This window comes from Psammomys obesus, unplaced genomic scaffold (genome assembly GCF_907164565.1).
Source record: "Psammomys obesus unplaced genomic scaffold, mPsaObe1.curated_primary_1811, whole genome shotgun sequence".
NCBI classification, from domain to species: domain Eukaryota; kingdom Metazoa; phylum Chordata; class Mammalia; order Rodentia; family Muridae; genus Psammomys; species Psammomys obesus.
Window position 1 is genome coordinate 2,143,639 of NW_026596069.1, and position 14,928 is coordinate 2,158,566.

The following is a 14,928-nucleotide window of genomic DNA, read 5'->3' on the forward strand; positions in this document are numbered from 1 at the left end:
GCTGTCACTACAGGAATGAGTCATCAGGTGTGGGCTCAACAGGCAGTATTTCTCTCTTAAGTGAGTTAATAAATCATCTCCAAAGTAAAGCAAACAACAACATTTAAAGAAAGGTACAAGGTTAAATGCAAACTGCATCTTGATTGCGCTGCTATGAAACAGGCTTGGGGCATCGGTTTGGCAGAATTGTTTTCATTTATTTGTGTGGTGGTGGTGGTCTGTGTGCGTGCATGAGCAGAAGTGCATATATGGAAGTCAGAAAACAATCTGTAGGAGTCCATTCTGTCCACCCATCATGCAGGTCCCAGGGTCAAAGTCAGGTTGCCAGGCTTGTCACCCTTAGTGGATAAGCCATCTTTGCTGGCCTAGTTTGGCAGATGTGGAAACCTAAATATCACTTGCTCAGGTTAATTAGGCTTTGAGGAACTAATTTGGATAGAACAACTTCAAAATTCAACCCAGTGGACGCAACCTAATTTATAAATTACACCGAGAATAAACTGAGACTGCACGGCTGGCGAGCTAGTCTTCATTTGTGTGCCCTGGACAATGCCATTTTACTGGGTGTTTTGAGATTAAAGGTGATGGAAAAGTTATTGGCTGAGCTTGACATTGGAACATGGGACTTTGTGTTTATCCAGGATGAACATAATTTAACTTTGCTAGTATATAAACTCCCTGGAGGGATCTTATCTAATGTGTCCAAAGAGGCTAGAGCATAGTTGTCTGCTCAAGTATCAATAAGTATCCACTTGAATGAGTGACTGTATGAGGATTAAAGTTTTTTTTTTTTTTTCCTTGAGCCTGGAATGATGCTCATGATTGTTCATTGGTGATGCAGAGACAGGCAGACTCATGAGTTCCAGGGTGGCCTGGGCTACAGAACAGATAGTCTGCTCCACAAACAAACATTTGGGGGCAGGTACTGAGGAGTAAGTTGTTAAAGTGCTTGTCCACTGACCCCATACCCCAGTTTTGAATTAGGGTTTTTGCCAATATTGGGTATATGATTCTGGTCATCAGAACTAGTTACCTCTTTTCTGGACAGAGTAGGAGTCATACTGTATGTATTCACACACACTTTATTTAATTATATGTGTTTGTGTACATGTGAATGTAGATGCCTAAGAAGGCCAGAAAAAGTATGCACGCCTGTGATCCCAGCACTCGGGGAGGCAGAGGCAGGTGGATCTCTGAGAGTTTGAGGCCAGCCTGGTCTGTGAGGACAGCCAAACCCTGTCTGGAAGAACAAACAAACAAACAACATTCTAGAACACTGTGTCAGATCCCTTGGAGCTGGAATTCCACGAATTGTGAGCTAAGTTGGGTGCTGTGAATCAAGCTCAGTTATTTTAGAAGAGCGGGAAAAGTGCCCACAGTATCTTCTTCAGCTCTGTGGTTCTAGACTTCTTGTGGACCACACCCTTCAGTTATGACAGCATCATCTGGGCATGTGACCTTTAGGTTACTGATAATTTCAGTCTCTCTGATGAAGTCTGGCAGCCACTTTGGTCTCTGTATTTACAGATAGATCATTGCATAGGGTGACTTTTTAATATTTTTTTATTTTATGAGCATTTTATTAGTGTTTTGCCTACATTAATGTCTGTGTGAGGGTGGCAAGTCCCGTGGAACTGGAGTTACAGGTGTGAGCTGCCATGTGGGTGCTGGGAATTGAACCTGGGTCCTCTGGAAGAGCAGCTAATGTTCTTAACTGCTGAGTCATCTCTCCAGCCCTCCCTTTTTATTTTTACAAATCGTTGTGGGTTTTTGAGACAAGGTAGTCTTGATTACTTTACACTCATCATGTAGACTAGGTTGGCCTCATTGAACTTAAAATCCTCCAGCCTTTACTCCGCAAATGCTAGGACTGCAGCCATGGGGTACATCTGATCACTTTTCATAACTCTTGTGCCAATGTCTGTGAGTTTTGGTTTTATTGTTTACATTTTCTAGGTTACTGACTTCTGACAAAGGCAGGTAGGGAGCTGCAGTGGTTTTTTTATTTTTTATTTTTGACTTTTGAGGCAGCTCAGGATGGTTTTGTCCATGTTATATAGTCCAGGTTGGCCTCCAACTGGAGGTGATCCTCCTGCCTCAGCTTCCTGAGTGCTGAGATTTCAGAGGGATAAAGCCACACCTTTGTAGTGGTTTGTACTTTTTAGAGAAACTAGTTTACCTTGCTGAACACTGTTAAGACGTCAAAGCCTTTAACAGATGAGATGATCTAATCACATTGCTGAGGGTGCGAGGGAGCCGCAAGGTTGCTGCAAGGTTGGTCTACGTGGCCACACAAGCAAGGTCATAATCCTAGGCTCATAACTCATGTCTTCCCGTCGTGGTTTACTGTCAGAAGTTCTCTGTGAGCAAGTCTATTAACTTCCATATTCCGATCCCTCCTGGAGGCACCACGGCTTGGTAATCTCTCTGGAGTCCAGGTCAGGTACTTAGGTAGAGCGGGGTGGGATGGGAAGAGAGGGGCGAGGCAGAACCCCAGGAATCCCTCATCTGACCCAAATCGCTGCCAATAAGAAAACGATGACCCTTGGGGCCTGCCGGGCAGCTAGCTTCTGGTGAAGGTTTACGAAATCCTCGCCGCTAGGGCTTCCCGGACCTCCTGCGGGGCTCGAGGCGCGGCTGAAGACCGCGGGCGCCCCTCAGTTTCCCCTCTAGGCCTCCCAAGCGCTTTCCTTCCCCGCGACACACCCGGGCCCCCCCCCCCCCCGGCTCGCGCCGGGCCCCGGCCCCAGGCACCCGGGGGGGGGGGGGGCAGGCCGCGGCCGCCGCAGTCCAGCGCCGAATCCGGGCTGACCAGGGCGCCGCGAGCTCGCCCCGCCCCCCCCGCGTCACTTCCGGCCCGGCCGCTCGCCCTCCGCCCTGCTCCCCTCCCGCTCGCCGTTAGGGAGGCTCTGCGCCTCAGCCGCCGCCGCCGCCTCCGCCGCCCACTTGTCCGCGTCCGCCGCCACCGCCGCCGCCCGGGGTCTCCGGGGGTCGCTACCGGGCTGGCCCCGCGCCGCAGCAGTCCCTTCAGCCTCGCGCCAGAGGCCGCCTCGGGAGGAGCCCCGCAGGCCGCCGTGCCGCTCAGAGCCTCCGCTCTCGCCTTGTCGACGTCGCCAAGGGTTCTGGAGAAGCGGCCGAGGCCGGGGGACGGGGCTTCGCGGTTCCAACGGTGGGTGAACGGGCGGGCGCCGGGCCCCGCGCATGCGCGCCCTGCCGCCGCCGCCGCCGCCGCGGCCCTTCCACCCCCTCCCTGCCCCCCCCAGCCCCGCGGCCGCCCGGCGTCCCCGGGTCCCACCCGCGGAGGGCCGTTTGGGGTCCGGGAGGCGCGAGGCGCGGCCCCCGTGGGCGTTCGGTCGAGGGGCCTTCTCTGCTGGGGAGAGGAGAAAGAGGCGGCGGCCCCGGCCGGCGGGGGGTGTGGCAGCCTCGGCTTCCCAGCCGCTGCGGTGCGTGCAGACCCGCGGTGCGAGCCTCGCCCCGCAGCCGCGCCTGCCCACCGGTTCTGCCTTCAAGCTGGGCAGGGTTGAGGCAGGCCAAGGGGGGGGGGGGGGGAGAAAAAAAAAAAAAAGAAAAGAGTGGTTTATTCCTGGCTCAGCTGCGCCCCTTTTTCAGGTCACGTGAGATGAGTGGCTGCTGACTTCCTTAAATCGCTCGGAGAATATAGCCAAAATTGGGCTGTTGGTGCACTGGGACCTCGTTTAGAACGCAGTCAGCCAGAGCCGGACCCGAGGGGTCCCCGTGTAGGGCGTTGAGTTTCGGATAGATAAGATTATAGGAAGTGGAGTCAGTTGGCACACTTTGCCCAGTGGGAACTGTTGAACTCTCTCTTTGTTTGTCATCAATTAAACCCAAACTGACTTAGAAAAACTGTTGCATAATTTCATCCGGTTCCCCGTTAGGCCGCCTAATCAGCTTGGAGGAAGCCAAACGGAAAATGGCAACCGCTGCTACAGTGTGTTTGGCCGTTTAACATTAAATAGCGGTGGCACCCAAGTTCGTAGGAGTTATTAAAGGGTGGATTTGAATATTAACTTTCTGGGCCTGGGTGAGTGTGAAGTTGTGCCTTCAACTTCCCTTTTTGCAACCTGAAGTACAGTTTGGCCTGGATTTTTTACAGGTTCTGTGCACTTAGTAAATACTTGTTGAATGACCTGGTCCTTATTTGTTTGTCTCGTAGGTGCCTTCTCTTTATCCTTTTAAATTAGGACATTTTCTCCACTTTAACTAGTTAGTCATCCGTAACACTGTTGAAATCCTTGCAGTATGTAGAAGGGCCTATTTAGTGACGTTAGAATCTTTCATTAGATAAAGTAACTTACATTGTGGGTTTTAAAAATTATTATTAAAATGTTTTAGGATAGGAAGTGGCTGAATTAAATAGTGATTTACCAGTGTTTCTCCACCAGTAATATGACACTTTTTTGACACAGGGTCTCAGGTAAGCCTGCCTGGCCTGGACTTCCTTATCTAGCTGAGGACCAAGGATTTCCAACTGCTCCTCCTGCCTCCTCCCCAAATGTTGAGATCCAAAGCATGTGCCACCACAATAGGTTTCAGAACTTTTTTTTTTTTTTAACAACAGTTGTTTATTGTTTGTGTTCTTGTTCCATGGCAAACATTGCAGGTCAGAGGACAATTTTCAGTTCTCCACAACACGGGTTCTGGGCTTAAACTCAGGTCATCAGACTTTTTGGTGACAAGTACCTTTACCCCTTAAGTCTTATCTCCAATCTTCAAATTCTTTTTTAAAACGTTATAGAAAATATATACATACAATTTACTGTTTCACAGTTGACCTCCAGTTTTATTTTTTGAGATGGTCTCTCATGTATCCCTCACTCAGAAAATTGTGGTGAAGCTTCCTGAGCGCTGGACACCGTTAGGTCCAGCTGTAACAGTGTTTTTTTTTTTTTTTTTCTTTCTTTGTAGCAGTACCAGGCTCTACTCAGCATGTGTGTACCCATTCCCTCCCCTTTGCCTTGTGCTGGCTTTTTAGCCACCTGACCTTGAACATCTGATCCTCTTCCCTTCAGTGAGGAGATTATAAGCTTGCACTGCCAGTTTTGTGGTGTTGGTGTGAGGCAAGCACTTTATCTACTGAGTCACATCTTTAGCCTCTCCTGTGCTTTTGATTTGCATTTCCCTAAAGGCTGGTAGTAGGCAATTTAAAGTTTTTACTTGTGTGTAGATATAGTGTACAGGCTACGGTGTGTGTAGAGGTTGGTCATAGGACAACTTTGTGGGGTTGGTTCGTTTCTTCTAGTTTTTAAAACTTAGAAAATTTTATGTTTATGGATGTTTTGCCTGCATGTATGTCTGCACCGTATGCATGCCTGGTGTCCTCAGAGGCCAGATCCCCTGGAACTGGAGTTACAGATGATTCTAAACAGCTTGTATGGGTGTAGGAAGAGACTCCAGTGCTCTTAACTACTGAGCTCTCTCAGAGCTCAAATTTCACCTTTTTCTGGGTTCTGAGGATTGAACTCTGCTTGCAAGGCTTGCAAGGCAGCAAGTACTTTTACTCACTGAGCCTAGGGACAATGGCCCAGGGACAGCTTTTCCATGCTTATGTCCTAGTTAGGTTTGCCCTCCTGGGATAAAACACCATCACCAACAGTTTGGGCAGGAAAGGGTTTATTTCCTCTTACTGGTCGAAATCTTTCATTGAAGGAAGTCAGGACAGGAACTTGAAGCAAACTAAAGCAGAGGCCACCGGGGAATGCTGCTCCTGTCACATGGCTTTCTCAGCCTCCTTTCAACCCAGGACCACCTGCTGGGATGGCACCCACCTTATCTGTGGGTTGGATTCTCGCACATCAATCAAAAAAAAAAAAAAAAAAAAAAAAAAAAAAAAGCTTCACAGACTTGCCCATAGGCCAGTCTGGTGGAGGCATTTTCTCAGTTGAAGTTCCTTCTTTCCACATGACTCTGGCCTCAAGTCAAGATGACAAAAAACAAACTAGCACACTTACTGTTTGGATATTTGGAGAAATCTCAAATCCATAACCATTTTTTAACTTCGTTGTTTCCTTGTTGTTCGGTTGTAGGTGTAGTTAGTCTTTTTATTTTCTATGAGTTAAACCTTTTTTTTTTTTTTTTAAAAAAAAAACCTAACATTTCTGAAAATGAATGAATGACTACAAATTAACTTTTCTATAACATTCCGCTTTAAAGAATAGTAATAAAAGAATAGCAATAAGCAGCAAGGGAGCTGATTTTATATGTTTTTATCTTGTTTATTTACTTTTGCTTTTTGAGACAGGGTTTTTCTGTGTAGCTGCCTGTCCTGGACTCACTCTGTAGACCAAGCTGGCCCTGAACTCACAGAGATCAGCCTGATTCTGCCTCCCAGAGTGCTAGGATCACGGGCGTGTGCCACTGTGCCCAGCTGCTAATACACTTTTAATCCCAGTACTCTTTAGGCAGAGGCAGGAATATCCCTGGGAATTCCAGGCCAGTCTTGTTCTATGTATTAGTTTTCAGAGTAGCCAGGGCTACATAGTTGAGACACTGTCTCAAAAACCATATGTGTATATATATTTAATTTCCCCATGAAATGAAGACCCTACTTTAATTAACGAGTAAATGTTTTTCAGACATTTTTGTTAATAAAATAATTTTGTAGCATGCTAAGACTGTGGGAGGAGTTACTATTCTAGAAAAAGGAAGTATGGAATGTATAGATGAACTTGTCTGCAGTTTGTTTTTCCCAAACTTAAGTGAATCCAAGAGAAAACAGTAGGCTAATTTTTTAGTAGCTGATTTTAACTAAAATGGGAACAGTGAAGGATTTGGAATAGAGTGTATGTGATAACATGCCACTTTAATACAAAACTTGCTTCACATGATCTATTAAATGGGAATCATTCTGCGGTTTGGTACATTTCAAGGAGAAGCAGCAGAGTCGGTGGGGTCTGTGTTTGTTAGCTGGAAGGGACACTGACTTCAAAGCCAGGTGCCGCTCTTGGTCACAAGTTGTGGAGCCTGACCAGGTTCCTCTGCTCTCTGAGCCTTTTCTTTTTCCTCCTCACTTCATGGGATGGTTGGAGGATTCCAGGGGGTAGTGAACTGGAAAGTACTGGAAATGATAGCATCAGTTCAAATACTTGGATTCTATTTTTGGTTAGTTTAGAAGTAGAAACCAAAAAAAAAAAAAAAAAAAAAAACGAAATAATCTTTGTTGTTGAGATTAGTTCAACGTTCACAAAACAAGTTTGGTCACTACCTTTTTTTCATTTTGTGGAGTTTAGGATGGAAACCATGGCCTTAGGCATGTTAGTTAGATCAGTGCCGCTTTTGTTATGTGCCTGTTTGGTGTGTGTGTGGATGTGGATACTAGTTACCTGTGTGAGTTTTCATTTGAAGGCCAGAGTCGATTTGGAGAGTGTTTCTTGGGAGCCTTCCACTTTGCTTTTTGAGATAGTTTCTTACTGGGAGCTGGGGCTTGCAGGCTCTGCTAGGCCAGCTGGTCTGCCATCGAGCCCCAGGGATCTCTACCTGTCCTTGCCTCCTCAGCACTGTGACTACATAGCCATGCTACCACGCCTGGCTTTTATGTGGGTGCTGGGGGTGGAACTCAGGTCTTCATTCTTAGGGGTGAGCACTTAGCTCTTTCCTCAGTCCCCAAGTCCCCAACTTTTCCTTCCTTCCTTCCTTCCTTCCTTCCTTCCTTCCTTCCTTCCTTCCTTCCTTCCTTCCTTCCTTCTCTCTCTTCTCTCCCTTCTCTCCCTTCCTCCCCCCTCCCTCCCTCCCTCCCAAAGGAACTTTTACCAGCTGTGTAAAATGAGAAAAGTTTCCATCTCTGGGAACCCATTTGTCTAGAGTAAGTTATAGTCTAATTTAGACCTTTTTCTGATTAAAAGCAAGTACATTGTGGTTTTATATTAAAGACCAATAAAAAATAAGCTATCGAAGTATAGTTTTACTGAAGTATAGCTTCAGTCAGGCTGAAGCAGGGGGATCTTGAATTTGAGGTCAGCCTTGACTATATAGAATGACTGTCTCTAGGAAGAAGGAAACAAAAAAGATTGGTAAGAACACTTGCTACTTTTGCAGATGACCTAAGTTAGGTTCCAAGAACCCACACTGGGTGGCTTCAGCTGCCTGTAACTCCAGCTCGGGGAGATCCAACGCCTTCTTGCTTTTGCAGGCACACACAGACATATGTTCCCTTTCTCTCTCTCTTTTTCTCTCCTCTTTCACACACACATTTAATCTCAAACATAATAAAGATAGGTTATTATTTATTTTTGTTTTTTTCAAGACAGAGTTTCTCTGTGTAGCCCTGGCTGTTCTGGACCTCACCCTGTGGAGTGGGCTGGTCTAGAATGCAGAGATCATCTGCTTCTGCCTCCTGAGTGATGCCACCAAAGGCGTATGCATCCACACTCAGCTTTATTACAGTTTTAATTTCATTCTGTCTGTGTCCCCCCCACACACTGTGTATATGTGTGAGGAGGGTATCAGAGGACAACTTTCAGGAGTTGGTTCTCGATTTCCACCAAGGATCCCAAGGGTCAAATTCAGGTTTGGCAGGAAGTGCCTTTATCCACTAAGCTATCTCTAGCCCAGTGGTTCCCAACCTGTGGGTTGTGACCCCTTGGGGGGGGGTCACATATCAGATAACCTTATATTATGATTCCTAACAGTAGCGAAATTACAGTTGTGAAGTAACAATGAAATAATTTTATGAGAAACTATATTAGAGGGTGCTGAGACCCCTGAGAACCACTGCTCTACTTCTTTAAGGTTTTTAATGTGTTATAGCTGTGTATGTTATGTTATTCACTACTCTGCTTTAGAAATACAAGATACATGTAGATAGGTGCTCTTAATTTTTCCCCCTGAAATACAGAGTTTTGGGTAATGGAAAACAGTTGAGAAATTTTGTGCATTGGAATGATTAGATTTGTTAGGGAGGCAGAGGCAAGATGAGGCCAGCCAGGTCTACATAGTGTGACCCTGTTTTTTTGGGTTTTTGTTTGTTTGTTTGCTTGTTTTTTTAAAGATTTTTCTTCAGCACCTATCTAGGAATAGTTGCTTGATCCTGTAACCCCACCACTCTGTGGTGGAGACAAGTGGGTCCCGGGAGCTCATTGGCTGGTTAGTCTACCTGAAGTGCTAAGCTTCAGATTCAGTGAGAGACTGTTAAAAACTAAGATGGAGAGTAATGAAGGACCACACACACACAGATAAAGACGTGAGAATTGAAACAGTTGTTTTCTCTTGTTGTAGATTAACTGCTGAAGTACTGATCGAGTTCTGCGTTTCTTCAATGAGGAACTACAGGCTGATCTTCTGCCATAATCTCAAACAACCATAAATGACAGAAGGATGCTTGCTCAGTGAGGGTAGCTGGTGCAGAAGACGTTTTTTAAACTTAGGTGTTTAAGTGCTCAAAGGTAAGCTTTCTTAGTAGTAATGCTTTATTAACCCACAACGATTTTTGGACTTTGCTGTCTATAGCTGCTATTAATTTTTCTCACTTTTTTTTTCTATCAGTGATTCATGTGATTAGCTGATTAGTTTGAGGTTTTGTATTATCTGGTGCTAAGTGTATCCAAGAGTAGATGTTCTTTTCTAAGACTATGTAAATCTGTGAAGTTTTCTCATTCCTAATTTAAATTCTGTCATTCCTGAAATTGGTTGGATTGTTTCCTGGTCATGCCATGGAGCCCTTGATCTAGCAGTTGATTCAGTCTTACTTTTTTAAACTTTAGAATTTTGGGATTCACCTTTGATCTGGAGTATCAGTATTTGGAAAAGTTTTTCTTCCTTTTAAAGATAGTCCTTTCTCCTTTTTTTTTTTTAGAGATTGGATTTTTATTGGTACTAGTTAATTGTTTGGGTGACTTGTTATTTAATACTTCCATACTGGAGACAGTTATCTGAGGGGTTATTTCCTTTCTTTACTGATCTCCATCCTACATTTTGTTTGTTTGTTTGTTTTTTGTTTTTTGAGACAGGGTTTCTCTGTGTAGCCCTGGCTGTTCAGGAACGCCAGGCTGGCCTTGAACTCACAGAGATAGGCCTGCTTCTGCCTTCCAAGTGCTGGGATTAAAGGCATGTACCACCACTACTGCCTGACCACCATCTAACAAAGTTAAGACAACCATTTTTTTCTGAATTACCTTGAGGATCTGGAATTTTTTCTTTATTAAAAGTTGAAGTTTAGAACTAAACATTTTTCTTTTTAGGGAAAAAAAATGGGTTATAGCTACTTGTATAGAAATAAGTGATTATTCTTGTTCCTATCAGGCCTTTATAAGAAGTGATGTTTAGTGAGGCATGTTACATATGGCTGTGTCCTCCCAGTTGAGGCTGAGGATTTTGAGGTTAAGGCCACCCCGAGCTGTATGTTGAGACCATGTCTCAGAACAAGCCTGTCAGGTTATAAGAAAGCTGATTGTGATCCTGATCACCCACCTCATCTGTGTACTTAGGGCTCATGTTTGCAGGATTCGGAGGGGTTTGGGTTTGGCTTCAGGTAAAAACTGTGTGGTCACTATGCTTTCAGAGTGAATGTCTTGGGGCCACAATTGGCCCTTAATTGTCTTAGGATATTAATGTCACTTTCCAAAAAGTTTTGGATGATCTGTTTTAAGTGTTCAGACAGGGAATTCAGACCAGAGTCTGTAATAGAGATAAGCTTGGGTAATTACACTGAGTTATATTTGTAGACTGTATCATGGGCCTGATAACTGGAACATATTTAAATAGTGTACATTCAGGTGTGAAAGCATTTTTTTCCTTAATAATGTGTTTACTCATATTGCCACCTGTTAATTATTATAGTCTTTTTTTCCCCCTTTTTCTATTTCCTTTTTTGTCTTTCATTTGGCAGAAAAGACAGCTTTGATTTCTGGCTGCAAAAAAGATATGAGGAAGAGCTCCTCCCCTTCCTTGAGTAACTGCAACTCCGATCTTGCTAACAAAATATTTGGAATTCCACTTGATGAGCTGCAGCAGGGAGGCCATCCAGACAATGAGGTTCCATTCATAGTCCGCCACGTTGTGGACTATATTGAGGAACATGGTATACATTTCCTTATTTGGAGGGCTAGCTTTTGTTGTCATAAAAACAACTTATGCTTTTTGATTTTGGATTTAATTTTTTTAGTATGGATAGTGCAAAACATGAACAATATAAACTCTAGGGCTTTAGTATGTTTTTATTTAAACTGATTTACCTAGAAATGGCAGTCTCCCAGCTGAGAACATTTTTAGTGGGGGTAATAGGAATTTTTAAAATGGATGTAAAGGGGGGATGAAATAGAATATCCTTCAGAGATAGTAATATGTTGTTAGGTGACCAGTTTGGTTTTTAGTTAAATCTGGGGAGCCAAGAAAGGCTTTCCAAAAGTATGAGAATTTTGAGATGAGAATGAACATATGTGGCCAGGAAGTTAAAGGTGCAGCTTAATTCTTGCCTTGAACTAACATAGGAGGTCTGGAGCAACAAGGGCTGTTTCAAGTCAATGGGAATGCTGAGACAGTGGAGTGGCTTCGGCAGAGATACGACAGTGGAGAAGAGGTGGATTTGGTTAAGGAGGCGGACGTCCCCTCAGCCATTAGTCTCCTTAGGTTTTTCCTGCAGGAGCTCCCTGAGCCTGTCATACCTGGCAGCTTGCATATTCACTTGGTGCAGCTTTCTCAAGGTAACAGTTTGATTTTTATTGGTCATGTATTATTAGTTTTAGAGTCCGTACCTTTTAGAAATTTGATATGTGGTTAGTTTCATATAGTATATCAGAGATTAATTTTTATTTTCTTGTTTGTTCCTTGGGTCTATGGGTAGAGTTAAGGGAATGGTGATTTCTTGGGTCTTTAGTATTTACTAAAATTTTTAAGTATGCGTTTCTGTATATATGATGTATGCGTTTGTATAAGAGAGTGCACAATTACCACTGTGTTTATATGGACATCAGGGGACAGCGTTGAGTGTTGTTCCTCAGCTTCCCACTTTTACATGGGTTCTGAAAAGCCAAACACTCAAGGAATTGAACTCAAGTTACTAGATTTTGTAACAAGTACCTTTATGTGCTGAGCCTAGCCCTCTGTTCTGAGCCAAAGTTTTAAAGGGGCTATATAGAGAAGTAGATGATAAATACAAAATAAATATTTGGGTGCGAGATATGATGATAAATTGGAGATGTCACTTATAATTAATGTTAATTGGATTTTGCTTTTAGTTAGTGTAGGTGACTTAAAGAAGATTTATTATTTTTTAAAACTATTGTATGTATATGTCTGTGAGTGTAGGTTCCTGCAGAGTCCCAAGAGGGCAGCAGATCCTCTGGATCTGGGGATTGAACAGCATACACTCCCAACCATTAAGCCACTTCTCTCTCTGAAAATTCTTCACAGAAGTTAACAAATGCTTACCCAGCTGGTCTCAGTACCACACGCCTGTAATCCTAGCACTTGGGGAGGCAGAGGCCAGTCTGATACACAGAGTGAGTTCCAGGACTACACAGAGAAACCCTCTCTTGAAAAAAATAAAAACAAACAAAAATTGTAGGAAAGTAAAGATCAGTAAAGAAGAAAGGACATAATGCCTGCAGAAAAATAAAAATAATGAAAGTAATAAATTATTTTGATTACTTTATTTATCTGAGAAATTCTCCAAAATTAGACCATTATCCATTAATAGGGTTTTTAAAAGTCTAGTTTATCTTAGTAAAAACTCATTGACATAACAAACACAAGGCCTAGCTTCTGTGATCCCATTCAGTTGTTAAGAAAAGAAAGCAGAGCCAGGTGTGGTGGTTCATGCCTGTACCCCAGCACTGAGGCAGGAGGATTGCCTGTGAGTGTGTTAGGCCAATGTGGCCTACCAAGTGAGAGACAGGAAGACCTTTCAGTTTAGTTGGACTATATTACTATGTTTGGTGGGTCTTTTCCAAGTGCCAAGAGAGAAGAAAATCCTGTCACCCTGTTCTTTTATTTTCTTATTTGTCCATGTAGAAAATTGTCACTGATAACTTGATTGTTGATGGTTTCTTAGTAGTTTTTGTTGACTGGCAGGTCAGTGTATTTGGACTTCTTAGAGTAGGCATTAATTGCAAACACAGGTATAGTCATGCATGAGATAGTATGATGAAAAATTAGAGAATCGAGGCCATGAGTAATAGGTGAGGAAAACATCCTACAGTAATTAAGAGGCTGAGTCCCTTTTCTCCAGCTCCCCTTTTAAACTCTTGTTTTACTTAATAAGTGAAGCAGAGCCTCCAAGGCGTTTGGCCTCTCCAGAGGAAGTGAAGAGGTTTTGAATTGTTGTAGTAAAAGACAATGTGGGTGGAGTAATGTGAACCTGGCAATGTATCTGAGCTTTGCTTTACTTCATTAAGAAAACCTGTCATTATGTTTTATAGATTATAATAATGAAGATGAATTTGGAAGAAAATTGAGGTTCCTCTTGCAACAGCTTCCACCTGTTAATTACAGTTTATTAAAGTTTCTGTGTAGGTTTTTAGCCAATGTAGCATCACATCATGAAGAAATTTGGTCTGCAAATTCTTTGGCTGCTGTTTTTGGTCCAGATGTCTTCCAGTAAGTTACTTCACGACTTTTGTGTAATTTTTTTTAGAAATTGGATTTGTGAAATGGAATCATTAAATTGTCTCCTAAGGATCATAGGATGATTTGGTGAACCATTATTTTTTATAGTATATCTGATTAATTCTCACAGCATTGCTGTGTTCAGGGTACAAATTAGGTAGGTTTTACGGATGGGAAAACTGAGGCACAGAATGATGACATAAATTGCTCAGTTTCATAAAGTGACTCATCGATGGTTTTTCTCATTTTATCTGTAATTAATTTAAGAACTCAGATCAATTTAAGCTTTTTTTCATAGCATTTACACAGATGTGGAAGATATGAAAGAGCAAGAAATTGTGAGCAGGATAATGGCGGGACTTTTGGAAAATTACTATGAGTTTTTTGAGAATGAAGAGGAAGATTTTTCATCAAATGATTTGAGTTCAATTACTGAGCAGGTGAGCATACTTAACATTCTATTTCTTAGAGAATATTTGTTTATAAGCAAATGCTCTTATTGGCTTGACACAAACTTACATAGAATTTACTTACTAAACTAGGGTTGTTCCTTTGATTATCTTTTGTAATTGATGCTTTATACATCATGTGACATATGATTGGATTTCATACCCTTACTCTGCTTCCTGATCTCAGTTGATGTACTAAGCAGAAAGCGTTATTATTTATTAACTTGTAGTGCTGGGCATTGGACCTAGGCTTTGAGCATGCTCGGTAAGCATTCTGTTTTTGAGATACATGTTCAGCTAGGAAAAAGTCAGAGTAGGTGGTAGAAATTATTTTCCACTTCATCCCCCAGGTCCACTATTAACTTAGAAATTGTTTATTTTGTGTAGCTCAGGCTACCCTTGAAATCTAGAGAACTTCTTTTTCTTGAGTGTTGGGATTCCAGATAAGCCAGCACACCTGGCTAGTGGATAATTTTAAATTCTGTGACTGTAATATATTATTCAATCCATTATTTATGTATTGATTTTTGGACTGTTTTACTTTTGGTTTTTATTATTTGTGTGAGGATAGAGTCTTAAGACTGGCTTTGATCTTAATAGGTAGCCTAGGCTAGTCCTAAATTGTCAATAGTCTTCTTGCATTAGCTTTCCCAGTGCTGGGATTACCAGTGTGGGCTACTATGCCTGGCTCTTAATATCCGTTGTTTTAGCTATATTATGATTTTTCTTCTCTGTTTTTGAGGGAAGATCTCATGTAGCTCAGGCTGGCCTCAGACTTGCTTTGTAGGCAAGAATGAACGTGAACTTCTGGTCCTCCTGTAGCACATGTAGGCATTTAGTGCTACATGTGGATTTATGGCGTACTGTGTACATTCTGACAGCTGAGTTATATCGTTAGTGCCCGCATTATACTTGATTTCTT

General features: G+C 42.9%; 1 protein-coding gene across 6 annotated transcripts in view; it reads left to right on the top strand.

Annotated features, from left to right (window-relative positions):
- Positions 1-14,928, top strand: part of Fam13b (family with sequence similarity 13 member B) — a 69,499-nt gene that overhangs the window by 12,176 nt on the left and 42,395 nt on the right. For 4 of the 6 annotated variants that reach the window (XM_055625279.1, XM_055625283.1, XM_055625282.1 and 1 more), the window contains exons 1-6: positions 2,887-3,169; positions 9,232-9,398; positions 10,841-11,032; positions 11,442-11,654; positions 13,371-13,548; positions 13,856-13,997. In XM_055625279.1, coding sequence (XP_055481254.1) covers positions 10,876-11,032; positions 11,442-11,654; positions 13,371-13,548; positions 13,856-13,997 — 690 coding nt within the window. In that variant the 5' untranslated portion in view covers positions 2,887-3,169; positions 9,232-9,398; positions 10,841-10,875. Of the gene's footprint in view, positions 1-2,886; positions 3,170-9,231; positions 9,399-10,840; positions 11,033-11,441; positions 11,655-13,370; positions 13,549-13,855; positions 13,998-14,928 lie in introns of those variants that run through there. The other 2 variants (XM_055625281.1, XM_055625280.1) reach the window with 1 other exon arrangement.